Raw genomic sequence first — 15,586 nt, 5'->3', positions numbered from 1 at the left:
AGTTCGAAGTCTAAATTCTTTTTGGATTTTATAGGATGAGAAGCGTTGAGCTACAGCTAGAGCTAGAATGAAAGCTGTAATCAATATAACTACGTAAATCAACCACCATGTGTTACTGCTGATATTATAATCAACTTAGTAAACTTCTGCCTGCTTGTTAGGTTAATAATAGTGTGACAGGTATGGCCTTTTGATGCGGGGGCGGGACAACTGCCTTCGAAAGTAAGGGTCATTTACATTTCAGTTGTTGGAGAGCATTGGGCTCAGAATCTTTGTTACGTATGGAATAATCATCAAAACGTCTGTTTTATTCAGCTAGTCATTTGCACGACTTTATTGGTAAAGGGTTATTTTACTGGATAATTCCATAACTTTGAGAATTACTGTTTGTTATCTGGAGTGATTTGTTCTTCTTTCTTAGTACAGGTTGCCTCTTTGTTTTCAGGGTACGACCGGCACACCGAGACATCTTTTAATTTTGACACAGGTAATATTCATTCATTCATTTATTTATTCATCCAATCATTCATTCAGTCAGTAAGTCACGGTTGCACATGGATCAGTACACACTTATATGACTTGCTATCACATGGTAACCACTTACTACAGTTCTACTGTTATGGGGATAGAATTTGGAGGCTGAGCCTAGTTGGTTTGTTGGTCTCATAAGCAAAGATGACTGGGTCCAAAATATTTTTAAACATCTTAACTTTCTTTTTTTCCTCCTAAATATACTGCAGAGATATGGGCATGGAAATAGGAGGCTGAGCTTGATTACTTTCAACCTGTACTTGGTCTTTCTTTGCTGGTCCAAAACATTTCTAAACATCTTAACTTTTTTTCTCCCTAAACATTCTTCATAGATGTGTTGGTGATGCACAAGTGAGAGTAGCCTACATCCCGTGCGTAATGTAGCTCTTGGAAGTATGTATTTACGTTGTTACGTGCGGCGCACTGTGGGTTCGTTTGTTGTTTGCGTCTTGTTTCCCTCCCTGTGTTTCGCCCCTCTCTCTCTCTCTTTCTCTTTCTCTCCCTCTACCTTCTCCGCTCTCCTGACACGGGTACCCAGCAGAGGCGCGAACCGCTGTCCGTCCCATCTGGCCTGGTGTTGCGCCCCAAAATACAAAGTCATACACAGAACTGCAAGTTTGTTAAGTAGTAAACACAGAGAGTACAAAGCCAACAACGAGATCGAAATCTAAACACAGCACATCCAGCTTCTTTAAAGCTTGGCGCTCCGCGTCCGGTTGGTTGAACCGACAGGGGGGCACTCTCTTCCTGGTTGGTGGAACGGGAGCGAGGACGCGGGGCGCAACACCAGGCTAGATAGGACGGACAGCGGTTCGCGCCACAGCTGGGTACCCGTGTCAGGAGAGCGGAGAAGGTAGAGGGAGAGAAAGAGAAAGAGAGAGAGAGAGGGGCGAAACATAGGGAGGGAAACAAGACGCAAACAACAAACGAACCCACAGTGCGCCGCACGTAACAACGTGGTTCCAAGTGTGTGGCTCTCTTGTTCTCAGAGGAAAGAGTAACCTGATATGGCACAGCTCATTTGTGATTTAGCGGTTTCCGTGTGCTGCTGGATTTTTCTCTCCGTATTACATTTAAACTGTAAATATTGCCAAACACCTTAACTGCCGGGTGTGTGAAATGTTTAACTGTCTTGTGCAGGCGTCGGACTAGTCCGGCAAGTTTTCATTAGTTGTCTGTTCCACTAGATGTTGTTTTATGTTTATTTTATCAAAGACTACTGAATATTTCTGATATTGTATTTATCCTTGGGTCATGGGACGTGTGTCCTCCTCTTTCTGGAGTTACCAGGACTAGTCAGTCAACAAAGTATATTGTTGCCGCAATGTGGACATCTAACGAAGGTTTCCTGTGGGTTTGAGCTCAGATATGATGTTCATCCTCCTTTACAGATTAATTTTAGTTTAGAATATAAATGGGAAGTGAACAGACTCATGTTTTCCGATGTCTTGCCTCTGTGCCAGTGTGTTTTGACCGCAAGAATCGCCGATATTTTCACAAAAAAGAAAAAGGAAAATTTTGTCAAAACAACTGTTTTATGTAGTTATTTTTCTGATTTATTAGAAAGCATTATTTTAATTAATAGTTCATTCCATTTTTGCTTTCAGAACAATGTTTTTTTCTAACTACAACTTATGTCTTTGATGTCACAGTGTTGACACAGCATTATGCCTTGGCCATAAGATATTGTTTTTGACATTTATCTTCGTACAGAACTTTTTCAGTATCACTTCACACACTCCTGTTTTCCTCTCCTTTCCTGAGCCTTTAGGTGGCCACACTCTTAATCAAAAATTGTTAGCTTATGGGTGGTTGTCTTTGGCGTGTCCGTGCTGTGGACTTTACTCCTCCCAGTGTCAGGATGCAGTATTACCTCATCCCTAAACCCCTCTTTACTCTTACTCCTTATTTACTGTTAATCTTAAATTCCCTTTGAGTTTTGCCTTTGCCTTCTATGCTTTACCCATTGGACGATCTGAGTTCAAGTTCAAGTTTATTTAGAGCCCAATATCACTGTTTACAGTCTCAAAGGGCTTTACAGGCCACAACAGTCAAATCAAAATATGATCACCAACTATCACATTTTTAAGCCCAAATAAATTTTATGTAAATTTTAAAAGTATAAATGTTCTGCTTGTGAACTACTGCCCAAAGGAGTCTGTATTCACTTGAATATCCAGCACTTTTAATTTTAACATTCTCACATGTTGTCTTGTGAACTCTACCTGCCCTTGGGCATCACACTAGGATAAGGTTTAGTTAACATGTCTTAACTATTCTATATTTTCTAAGAATACGGATCATTCAGCTACCACTTGGTTAATATGACAGGGAACTATGAGACAGTAATTCAGATCCCTGTTGACAAAATGAAATGATTTTCATAAAGTTATGGTTTTATTGTACTGATAGAGAGTGGTCTGTAATTTAGCATGGTTGTCTTTGGTGCAAAATGACACTACAGTATTTCCAATCACAAGATGATGAAATGACATCAAAATTGGCATAGTAAATCATCCATTTTGCAATATTTGGGGTTTTAATGATCTGAGCTCTTTGTTAAGCCTAAATGTGTGAGCATGTTTGTGTCTGCATTTTGTTCGTTGTGTGTAATGTGCAAATGCTCTGAGGAATTTGACTTTAAGGTCAGCTCTGCAGTCGTCTGACCCCAGCTAAAAATTCAAATTCAAATTCAAATTTGCAAAATATGTTGATTTAATCATTTTGGGCAACTAAATCAACTTACCTGACACGTGTCACTTTTCACTTTGCTGTGATGATATTGGGAATTTCAGGGGGATCTGGACATGGATATTCAATTGAGTTGTCTTTAGGCTCTTCAAGCAACTCCTTTTGAAAATCACCTTTGAAGAGGGCTATGCTCATATCCATGTTTACATTTGGTCATCTTTTACATTAATACAGGATCTGCACTTAAACTCTACTGGTCTCCAGATTCATAACTTATAGGATACTGAACAACAGTTCTATGGTCTTCTCGCATTACAGAGCCTGGTATCTTAACAGCAGACGATCACCACACACAGCTTCCCACAGGTAGAATTTAACCTCAGATGCGTCGTAAAGAATCAGATCTAATAACATTTATAACACTTATTATTTATTTAAGGACATGTATTTACTCAAGCACATCTGGCTGCTGGTAAGAATATGTATGTTTTGTTTTGAAAATTTCATTGATTGACTGATTAACAAGATGGCAGGATGTTTTGAGTAATGGACATTCACAGTATATTTATTTTTTTGTGTGTATTATGTTTAATTATGTGTAGGGTTTGAGTTCATCAAATGCAGACCAAACATTACAAACTTGACCTCACTTTTATGTGAAGTATGTACAGTTAAAATGATGACAAAGTGTTTTTCAGTAATGAGGTGATCAGCAACCTATTTTTTCACTTGAAAATTAGCGAATGAAGAGACACTCCAGATGAATCCAGATGATGAATCATTCTATGCTTTTCATCGTGCTCCTCACAGGTCAGTGTACTGACAAATATTTTTCTGACAAAACTGTTTTTTTGTTGTTTTTTTAATTAAAAACCATCAGGATTACAGTTTATCTGTGTTGGGTAGGTCAGCAAAAAACCTTAAATTGTGTGTTTACCAGGAGTTTGCGGTTCAGCCTCCGGTGTTCCTCGTCACTTTTATGTCGTAAACGAGAATAAGACGTGGAATGAAGCTCAGAAGCTCTGCAGAGAGTATTTCACTGATCTGGCCACCATTGACAACACAGAAGAAATGAAAGAATTGAATGATCCTCTAAATGAAGCAAAAACAGACAGGGCGTGGATTGGCCTGAAAAGGGGAGAGGGAGAGGATGAGGATGAATCCAAAGTCTGGGGAAATATAAAAGAGACAAATATTATCAATAGAAACTTTGTGTATATTCAAAATGATACGTGGTATTATGACAAGTGAAGCTCTGCTCATCATTTCATCTGTTATGACTGAGTATTGCTTGTGGTTGTTATTTACAATTTTTTTGTGAATTGTTTGCGTTTGTGTTTAAAACATACTGCACTTACTAACAACCAGAAGAATTGTCTTTTAATATTCAACATAGGTTGAGACATTTGTTTTTCCTCAGTCACGATGGATCAAATCATAGTTCCATTTTTCTCTCAAACGGACAGAAAACAAGCAGAACAATTTTGAACTGATTCAAGAGATGAAGAACTGGACTGAAGCTCATAAGTACTGCAGAAATCATCACTCAGAACTGGCTAGTGTGAGGAACAGACATGAACTGAACTATTTGACAGAAAAGATTAACAATGATAAAGTCTGGATCGGACTGTTCAAAGACGTGTGGTGGTGGTCTGATGGAAGTCCATTCAAATACAGAAACTGGGATGATAGTGAGCCCAACAATCAAGGGGAGGACAACTGTGTTGAATTTTTAAAATCAGGCAAGTGGAATGATGCTGGATGCCACCATGGAACCGCTTTTCCTCTGCTTTGATGGTAAGTTTCCAATGAGGCTTAGCTTATCTTTATATTGTGGCCTATGAACTGACAAGCATTTTTGCCAATACAGTTACATAACAAACAGTAATGTTATAGGACCTATATCTATTTTTACAGCAAAGAACTTCAGTCATCCTTACAAACTGATGACTACAGGTAGAAACTGGTCTGAGGCTCAAAGCTACTGCAGAGAACAATACACAGACATGGTGACTGTGAGGAACGAGACTGAAAATGAGAAGATAAGGAACATGATAACAGGTAATAGAAAATTAAATGATTCTGTAATGGAGCAAAAACAAACAGGGTGTGGATAGGCCTGAAGAGAGAGAGGATGACGATGACACCAAAATCCCGGGAAATAAAAATAAGAAATCTATTATCATTACAAACTGTGTGTATATTCAAAATGATACATGGTATTATGACAACTGCAATTCCACTCATCATTTCATCTATTGTAACAGTGAGTATCACTTGTGTTAATTAGTTATCATGTTTTAGTGGATTGTTTGTGTTTGTGTTTAAATGAAAGAGTCTGGAATGGATGGAAATGCCTGGATAGGATTGTACAGAGACAACTGGGCATGGTCAGATGGGAGTAAGTCCTCATTCAGATACTGGAACAAAAATCAGACAGACAATCAGGGAGGAATAGAGAACTGTGCTGAAATAACTCCACACACGAGAGACTGGAACGATCAGAGCTGTTCAGTTCAACAGCCGTTCATCTGTTATCAAGGTAAACTTACAGTCTTATACAATTTACTAACTCATGGTCATCTGTGCTTTTAATCTTAGGTAACTACAATTTATACATTACAGTTTTCTCAGACAGGCTATGTTTCCCATACAGAAAACACAAAAAATGCTATTTATGTTCTATGGATGACTTCTTTTTCTCTCTGTCTTAAAATGTTCATCATTCTCATCACTCAGATAAGCTTGTTCTGATCCGTGAAAATAAGACCTGGTCAGAAGCTTTGAGTCACTGCAGAAACAACCACGTGGACCTCGTCTCTGTCCATGATGAGAACATGATACGTTGGGTGAAGGAAAGGGCCAAGAATGCCACCACTGACTACGTGTGGCTGGGTCTACGCTTCTCTTGCACCCTGGGCTTCTGGTTCTGGGTGGATGGAGAGTCTGTCTGCTACCAGAACTTGGTTCCAGGTAATTGGACGAAGGTTGAGGTCTGTCAGGACGAAGTATTAACAGGAGCAATCAAGTCAAGAGTGGAGAAGCAGGAGTGGGTCAGTCTGCCAGAGACTCGTAAACTTAATTTCATCTGCAGTGCTTATGAGGGTAAGTCTGAGGACACTGATTTCAGAGATGTAGTGTCTATGTGTGTGTCTGGTTTTCCTTCAGTAAAATGGACTGAGTGGAAATATTCACTATCTTTTGTTTTTGTTGTCATATTACAAAGAGGACTAGGACCAGAGGACTCTGGACATGAGGCCTGTGTTTAACTCACTGACAGAGACTCAAGAGCAGAACTGGAGATGGCCATGGTGTTTCCCCCAGTGATCTCTGTATATGATTTAATAATTTTCCTTAATTATGTGCTCATCCTATTTTTACAATGTTTCAGAATGTATTTTGAAGAATGTATAAAAAAAGAGGAAAGAAATGTATTAATCCTAACTGTAGCTATATAGATGCACAACACACTGCCTTATGTCTTCAGCATGTACACTATATTACAACAATAAGTTTCAAAAAGCATATGGTTCACTGCTGGGCTATTAGAATTATAAGTAGTTTCCATAAATGTGTAATGTAGCCTCAAAGCTAAAATGTTTCAAGTGCAATTATTTAATCTAAATTGCTCACTCTTGTGAGTGCTGTGTATGGATAACTTTCTAGCTGAACCTAAACAATGCCTTGGTAAATAACTTCCTCAAATGTTTGTTAAAGTTTACTCAGGACATCATTAAATGTATACAATATTTCACATATTTCTTGAGTTGTTATTCCACAAAATGTTTCAATATTTGTTGTTATTCACATGAAGCTTATTTTGGTCTTTGTTCAAATTTTGTTCTTCAAGCTTTCATGTTCATGTGAATAGGTATTTACCATACACTTCATATTATCCACTGAAGGACATTTTATATTTTGGTATTAAGCTACTGTTGAGATCATTTTAACATCACTGGCTTTGCTTCAGATAGATTGAAACAACCAGAATTAGTAGAAACCAATCAAGACCTGCTGTAAAGCGTAAGGAATAAAATAGTTATCATAGTTGCGAATTAGATTAATTGGAATATTGCCTGTAATAGTTGTAATAGTTTAGAATTCAAAATCAATCATAAAACCTTACAGCTTATCATAGGTGAATCAGTCCACTGGAACTTTCTTTTTGTTCACTCTTACTTTCAGACCCAAATGTTTTGACACAAAGTTACACTGACAAAGACTGAATTGAAAAAGCTTGTTAGGGATGCCCCACATATTTTGTAACCAGCAGCCTTACCGTACATCCGATTGGTACTATTTTAATGAATATATCACACAATCACTGACAACTCTGATGACAACATTCTATTTTCCCATACAGTAATTAACACGTTTCATATACATTTCTATGACTGCATCCACAGATACAGACTGCAAACTTCATTCACAGACACTTATGTGTGACTGATGGTTGAGGTTATTATAGCGTTACTGTAGTAAGACCATCTGGCCTCCTGTGTCTCTCGTTGCTTCCATTTTGTGAATGAAGGAAAGATCTGGAACAAAGCTTAGGAATTCTGTAGATAATATTTCACTGATCTGGCCACCACTGACAACATGGACAAACTGAAAAAATGAAACAGTTCTCTTAACGTAGCTAAAACTGACATAGCGTGGATAGGACAGGGGAGAGGAGAGGGAGAGTATGCAGATGAAAAAAAAAATATGTGGAAGTTAGACAAATAACATCAATAGAGACTGTGTATATATTAAGAATGATTCATGGCATTCTGAAAACTATATCACCACTCATTACTTCATCTGCTATAACAGTGAGTATTGTTTGTGTTTATTGATACTAATGTTATTGCAGGTTGTCTGACTTTGTTGTGCAAAACATGCTTTGCTGAGGTTGAAATCACTAATAACAACATACAGGAGGTAGGAGAAACAAACACCTGACATTGATAAAAGTCGTGGCTTATATATATATGCAATTTAATAGTCAAAACAGGCCATAACATTTGTCTTTATTCAGTCACAGTGAATGATATCATCATTTTTTTAAGGATCATTGTTCTTTTTCTCAAAGGAGAAAGCTCACAGGCATTGCGTTCCTCCTGCACTGTGACGTTCTGGTTCCAGGTGAGTGGAGAACCTGTTGCCTACAACAACTGGACTCCAGGGAACGGGACAAAGATGGACAAGTGTGAGACTGGAGGAAGAACAGGAGTAACACATCCAAAAGGGGAGGAGCAGAAGTGGGTCAGTCTGCCAGAGAGTCACAAACTTATCTTCATCTGCAGTACGGATTAGGGTGAGTTAGAAGATTGAGTTATTGTGAACTTGTATGTCTTTTCTGATTAATCTGATGAATATTTGAGTTCTTGACATCATTGTAGTTGTAAAACTGATTGCTTTATTATAACACACACACACACACACACACAAGCGCTAATTTTCGCACATATATATATATATATGTGTGTGTGTGTGTGTGTGTGTGTGTGTGTGTGTATGTATATATGTGTGTGTGTGTGTGTATTTGCTGTGGTGCACACACAAGCACTAATTTTAGCACTGAATTGCTTTCACAATTGTGATTAGGTGATCTTACTTTTTAGGTGATCCTCTCTGAAAGCTTTGGTAAAAGAACTGTACATAAAAGGATATGTTCAAAAACCAAGCACTGCCAAAAACTTTTTTCTATGGCTCTCAAGCCTCGCTATAGGCTTGGTCTCATTACCAATAGAGTGGTTCTCTCCGGCTGCTCTTAAAAAGGTTGACCACCTAGTTTGGGTTTATTTAACACAAGGTACCTCTTCAACAGTTAATTGGGCCGATAACGGTGTAATTTTGCAAGGTTTTTACTGGAGAGCTGCGTACCATTTCTCAAGTTTAAGATCATGGTGATGTCACATGTCTCACGCAACATATCACCCCCTAGCCTTTGTGCATGTGCATGTATCTTTATATGTTTGGTTTTCTAATATTTTTAAATCACATGCCCCCTCGTCCATTAAAGAGATGCTGAGATCATCATATCACAGATTCGTTGTAGTGCATATTTGAGCCATTACACTGTGCTCATAGAATACATTATGGCTTTCTGAGCTTGTACTTTTTGCCACATGAATTTATCTCACCTGGCATGCACAGGTTTTCTCAGTTTCATTTGAACAAAACATGAAACAGAAGACCTCTTGGAACTTGCAGGATTCTGAACACAGGATTTTTGAGCACAAGACTGCCCATACAACTCAAAAAACAATGCAGCTCGATTCTACATGACTAAAGAAGGCAAAACTAGGATTATTTATTGCGAACAGAGCAAGACTTGACTTGCCAATCACAGGCTGAATTAATGGTTCAGTTAACAAGGAGAACTCTGGGCCCAGGGAGTAACACAAACCAAACATAAACTGACCAGTAGAGGGGGAAAGAGAGAACCTGCCAGGGCGTGACATCGCCATTGAACTTAAGTAAATAACTCTATAAACACACTATGGACAGGAAATCATTTCTGCGGACTACTTCATTACGGCTAATTATGAACGAGAGAGGGTTATGACTGTCTATCTTTTTTTTTTTTTAAAAAAATGCACTACGAATGATATAGTGTGTGTGCGCGTGTGTGAATGTCCAGATATGAAAAGTTCGAAGTACAAATACTTTGCCTATCACACCTCATTTCCGGAATTTCTTCCTACACCACCTATTCGGATTTTTGAAGTCTTGTTTCGTCGTATCCTCATACCCTGTGATAAAGCTTTGTGGGCTTCTCGAGGCTGATCGTAGGTGATTTGTGAGTGTTTTCTTAATTTATTAGATGTAGAGAAATATATTCATCAGTAATCCTGTTATGTTTTTATCTCGACCTTGACATCTTTATATACGGAACACTTTCAGTCGAAATTTCGAGAACAAAAGATACATTCCGAAATAAATCCCAAAATACAATCGTATTCTTTTCTCATAGTTGACCTTAGTACTGTTTTGTAGTTTCAGCCAGCCAAGCCACCAGATTGGTACACATATTTCACTTCTCTTTGGGCGACTGTACACAATCGTTAGATGTATTTGAACTGAAACGTGTTTATCTATCAAGCTATTATTGATAAAGATTCTAAACCAATATCAAACGGAACAACCACATTTGTAGTAAAGAAAGACAGTGGTGAATTGGAGCACTCTCAAGGGCGCTTCAGTTTTAGGTGTGCGTTGTAACTCCTCTGGTCAAAACTGGCGCAAATAAACAGTTTTACTGCTAAATAAGGAGAGTGCGGCTTACAGAGCAGGACAATGGATGGTCAATTTCCGTGGGTCTAATTGATATTCTATAGAAAGTGTGGGAGAGAGAGTGATCGTGGGTGCAAGAGATGAAATTTTTTTCTCTTTCGCTTTCCTTTTTGGAACGAATGCTGAGTTATCGCGTTGAGATGAACCTCTGTTTTTAAGTAATAAAACGTGGAGTACCTAAGACATAACGAAGTACCGCCATCTCTGTAACTTTGGAAATACAGATCGCTGTAAAGTTTGGTACTGTCTCCAAGCTGAGTTTACCAAAAAAAAAGTGCAGTTAGCTTGTCTGTTTTCCTGTGTCTCCTTAGTGTAACACAAAACGGAAAATAATTTGCATACTTTTTTTTTTTTTTTAGAGCTAGCTTCTTTTCTCTCCTGTTTTGTGAATTTTCTTAGCTTCATTGCATTGTTAGCGTTGTTATGTTTCGTTTCGTTTCGTTTTAACTTTCGTTTCTTCGTTAGTTTCTGTGTTTCGTTTTCATTGAGGATAGGCTACTGCACACCTGTCAACGTTAGTCTTTGGAAAGAAGGGAGACTTTCCGCCGCGCCGCCCCGCCCCGGGCCTTCCCAGCAGCCAACCCATCAGTTTTCATTGAGGATAGCCTACTGGTAGTCTTTTTATTGATCACTGGGATTTCACTTCTCAATCTCTCGAAACGTCCCAAAATATTTGGAGTTGTATTGCATTACTCAGGGGAAGAGAACAAACTGCGGTTTCTATATTTTCCGCAATATTTATTATGTATGTTAAAAATATTAAGACATTCAATTTTGCTGACCTGATCTGAGGAGAATCAATTTAGCCCAAAGCGTGACTATTTAAGGGACTGTCTTAAAAATTAAATTGCTTTCGGGTCAGTTAAGCTTTAATCAAAGAATGTGGGCTGAATATCTGTGTCCCTGCGGCAAAACCAGAAATATTAACTCACTTGTACTAAAGAGGGCCCTCATGCATTTACCACAACTTTTGAATTTTAGTGAATTTTTCTTACACATAAATTTATATAGTGTCACCTCCACGTGACATACTGATCAACATTCAGTTGTGGTAGTATGAGTGACAGGACTATACAACTGGTCGACTGAACATTTTCTTTTATTGAATTTGGATACTTTTTTGCCATTAATTAATTAACGTTGTGTTACTTCTGTGTGGCCCAAGTTCACTTGTACTAGAATGAGTGGACCTTCACATGACCACTACAGTAAAATACCACTACATCTATATCTCAGTAACCCTTTTAGTTGATTAATATTTTGTCAACATTCTTAACACTTTCCTATACATGGAGGATGACCACACTGTAATCAATGTGTCACGCTGGTGGAGTGGTGCAGGACCCAAGTGCAAGACACGAAGATTGAAGGTGACAAAAGGAGGACTTTACTTACAAAATGAAGATTAAACTATAGGTGCAAACAGGAACCACACCAATAACAAAAAGGTGCAGTATAACAGTGTGCAAACTAACACAAACAACGATAGACAAGACAGGGGAAACACAAGGGCTTAAATACAAGAGGAAAACTAAACAGGGTAAACATGATTGGACAAAATTAACAAGGGGAGAACGAGGTTAATAATTGGGACAAACAGGAACAGGTGAGGGGCGGAGACAGACACAGAACAGGAGCATAAAGACAGAACAAAACAAGAGTCCAAAATGGAGGTGCAGGTTGTGACAATGCAATGACTACCATACTCAATGACTATGCATTTTTCCTATTTTGTCACAAGTAAATTCTTTTGTCTTATAGAAGTAAGCACTAAAAGTTTGGGGACAAGGGGGAAGTTTGGGTAGTGTTAATTGGAACTGAGTCATGAAATCTCAGAGGAATAGTCTTTTCTATGGCGAGTACATTTTATACTGGACATTTGCAAGACATCTTGATTTATCTTGTCAACCCCTTAATATAGACATATCCTAAAAAATGACGAGTTGCCTTGTATTATTGAGGTAAAACAGAGCTTACTAAAATCTTAATTAGACATCTTTTTTTTCAGAAAATTATCTGTATTAAAGTAATCAGACTTACATTTTGCTTGTCTGATTTGGACGGAATCAGTTTCCACCGTTACTTAGCTGCTCAAGAGTCTGTCTGAAAATGTCATTATATGTACCTGGCAAATTAAAAACTGTCAAAAATTAACAAAATGAATCAGCAGCAACATTAAGGCCACCAGTCACAGTAGCAACACATAACTATAAATGTAAATAAGATCTTCAGCCTGAAGCTGATTTTATAGTTTAAAATTTGAAATATGATGAGCCAGACACAGCCAAGGAAGATGATGGGTAGGCATAGTTGACAACACCTTTTTACAAAGACCTTACTGCTTAATCCAAAACATTATGTTTATTTCATCTAGGTGTAGAGGAAAAGGGCCTGAACCTAACTAACTTCAGTAGTTTCATCAAATCAATATACATATCAAATCATATAAGGGAAGAACAAAGCAGTAGTTGCACATTAATAGGAGGAATAAAATGAACAACCAATACAAATTAACCTGTTAATTAAACAAACAGAACACAGAATTCTGAGGCTAAAATTTGCACATGATGATGATAGTGTCACGGTGGTTCATTGTTATACACTTTAAACCAGTTATCTCGTTGAAATAACCACTCAGTTTGACTAGGTAGACTAAAAAGAGCTAATTTGGCCATTTGAAGCCTATAATAACTTTAAAATGATAATAAATGTGTGTCCTAAATGTCCACAGACTTCTGTTTATGTATTTCTTTTACTTTTATCATGTTCCAGCAGATTCCTGGAGTGTGTAAAGAATTATGGCATTTCAGCCAGTGATGTCTCCAAGGTTACACAGGGTCTCAAGGACAACAGATCCTATAATAAAGTGCATCACTGACAATAACTTATCAGAACTAAAGGAACTTATCAGAGGAAGAGATATTAATGCACTGTATCCCATCTGCATCACTGACCCATCTGCTCTCTGGGATGATGATAATGTTACCCTTCTAACAGCTGCAGTTTTGTGTGAAAATGAAGAGATTGTTGACTTTCTCCTGCAAAACTCAGCTGATACTAACAAATTATCAGCAAATGGGCTGGCACCTCTTCATTATTCCTCTAGAGCTCCATTAAATATTGTGAGAAAATTACTAGCAGCAAAAGCCAACCCAGATGGGTTTGCACAGCAAATTTTTACTCCATTGCAAATGGCTGTTGTCAGTAATAGAGAGGATATTGTGAAAGAATTAATCAAACATGGAGCATTCATGGAAAGAAATTATGGGGTCCACAAAGACATAGACATGAGATTAGAAGGCATTATTACACATTCCTCTGATATTGAAGAAAGACTTAAGATGTTTTTCAGATTCACTTGTTTACTGACGCTAATCCCACAAGCAGTATTTTTATCACTCTATCGCAATCGTTTTCTGGATGAACATCCTGTGTCACACTTGACACTGTTTGAAATATATTTTAATGTGGTGGATCCAAGTTCAGATGAGTATCGTCACACTGGCATTAAATGGCTGAAGGATTCAAAAAACATAGATGTCTACATTGAGGGTGTTATAAAACGCTTTAGAAGAATCCCTCATGAGTTTCAGCCAGACGTATTTCAGACCTTACATGCTGTTTTTTGTGTCATGGAAGAAATATCCCTTGAAGTGTTCCACAGTATAGTACCCATTCTTGTGAAATGCCTAAAGCAAAACCCTCGGAACAACCTAATTAATCATGCGATAACTGCAGTACTATATGTAGTTGTCCCAAAAGCCTTAAAACCAAGCGAGGACTGGAACAGGTGTGTCATTGAAGAGTTATGCCAAGGAATTGTTCATCTCACAAATTCAAAATACCCAACCAACATTGGCATGTTGACCTTTGGTTTGATGGCAGATATTTATGAATGTGACCCAAAACTCATCACATCACTTGGAGTAAAATCAGTACCTGAGAGTGTACTTGATGCCTCAGAAATTAGCAGTGATGAAGTCCTGAAGAAAAAGCTGAAAAAACTGAACAGCTCCCTGCGCAATCCACCAGACACAAGTTTGTGTGGGGAAAAAGAGAATGCCACCCTACCAAAGAGGAAAAAGAAAAAGAAGAAGAAAAGAACTCAAGATGCACTGCCAAAAGGAATGCTGGAAACTGAGGGAAGTGAAGATTGTGACACTTCAGTAACTCCAGTTGAAGAATCAAACATGGTGGAAAGTAATTCCAGTGTTCAACCATTCACTTCATCAGAAGTGCCAAGAAGGTGGCACCAAACTAGCCTTCGTTGGATGCCTCAGCTGGAGAAGCTGTCTAACCTACCTGCAAATCAGATATACAAGTTGGGAACTCTTACTCTTGCAACAGATGCAGATTTCCAAATAGCTAAGGGAAGTGATGGAACAGTAGTTTTTCTGGGGCTAAGAGATGATGGCACTGAAGTAGCTGTCAAACGCATGCTCAAGTCAAATTATCAGTTCCTCAAAAATGAGGAGGAATTTCTTCGGCTTCCACAGCTTGACCACCCTTCCATTGTGCGATACGTAGACTTTGCAGAAGATGAAAACTTTGGATACCTTGCACTTCAGCTTTGTGAATACACACTGGATGAATACATTCAAGACCACTTACCAGAAGATGACTTTAAGAAGATGGCTGTTCTGAAAAAATTAGTGCAGGAAGTTCTCTGCAGTTTAAGTGTCCTTCATAGCCAAGACACCAAAATACTCCACCGTGACATCAAACCTCAGAATGTTTTGATTGGTAAGAGTAAGGTCGCAATTCACAGTAATGACAGAAGATTGTAAAATTAAGTAGTTTTGTTAAAAAATAAATACAGTATGCTTTGCATCCACATAGATACTGTTTTCTTCTCCTATGTGACATAACATTGTTTTATTAACAGACATAACTGGAAAAGCTAGATTAGCTGATTTTGGCATAAGTCGTAGACTGATCCAGGGACAAACCACAATACGTACAAGCGCTGCTGGGACAAAGTGCTGGAAAGCTAAGGAAGCGATTGAAGATGAAAATAACAGCTGCTATAAGAGGAGTTCTGATATTCAGGTGAGATGTTATTAAAATTGACTGGGCATTCAAA

The 15,586-nt window shown here is 38.2% G+C and overlaps 1 protein-coding gene across 1 annotated transcript; it reads left to right on the top strand.

Annotated features, from left to right (window-relative positions):
• Nucleotides 1–4,973: 4,973 nt before the first annotated feature.
• LOC115816228 (C-type mannose receptor 2-like) lies at nucleotides 4,974–8,520 on the top strand. The gene is made up of 5 exons (XM_030779192.1): nucleotides 4,974–5,019; nucleotides 5,140–5,283; nucleotides 5,558–5,764; nucleotides 5,962–6,327; nucleotides 8,297–8,520. The coding sequence occupies exons 1-5, from the start codon at nucleotides 4,974–4,976 to the stop codon at nucleotides 8,518–8,520; spliced, it is 987 nt and encodes a 328-aa protein (XP_030635052.1).
• Nucleotides 8,521–15,586: the final 7,066 nt, after the last annotated feature.

The sequence above is a fragment of the Chanos chanos genome, chromosome 7 (assembly GCF_902362185.1).
Source record: "Chanos chanos chromosome 7, fChaCha1.1, whole genome shotgun sequence".
In the NCBI taxonomy this organism is placed as follows: domain Eukaryota; kingdom Metazoa; phylum Chordata; class Actinopteri; order Gonorynchiformes; family Chanidae; genus Chanos; species Chanos chanos.
Note: the sequence above shows the minus strand (reverse complement) of the source record. Positions and strands in the feature narration are given on the sequence as shown.

Excerpts from the sequence above, each read along its gene's own strand:
- LOC115816228 (XM_030779192.1), top strand. The coding sequence starts at position 4,974 with ATGATGCTGGATGCCACCATGGAACCGCTTTTCCTCTGCTTTGATG. Across the intron at positions 5,020-5,139 it reads GCTTTTCCTCTGCTTTGATG|CAAAGAACTTCAGTCATCCT; the intron begins GTAAGTTTCCAA and ends CTATTTTTACAG. Across the intron at positions 5,765-5,961 it reads GCCGTTCATCTGTTATCAAG|ATAAGCTTGTTCTGATCCGT; the intron begins GTAAACTTACAG and ends CTCATCACTCAG.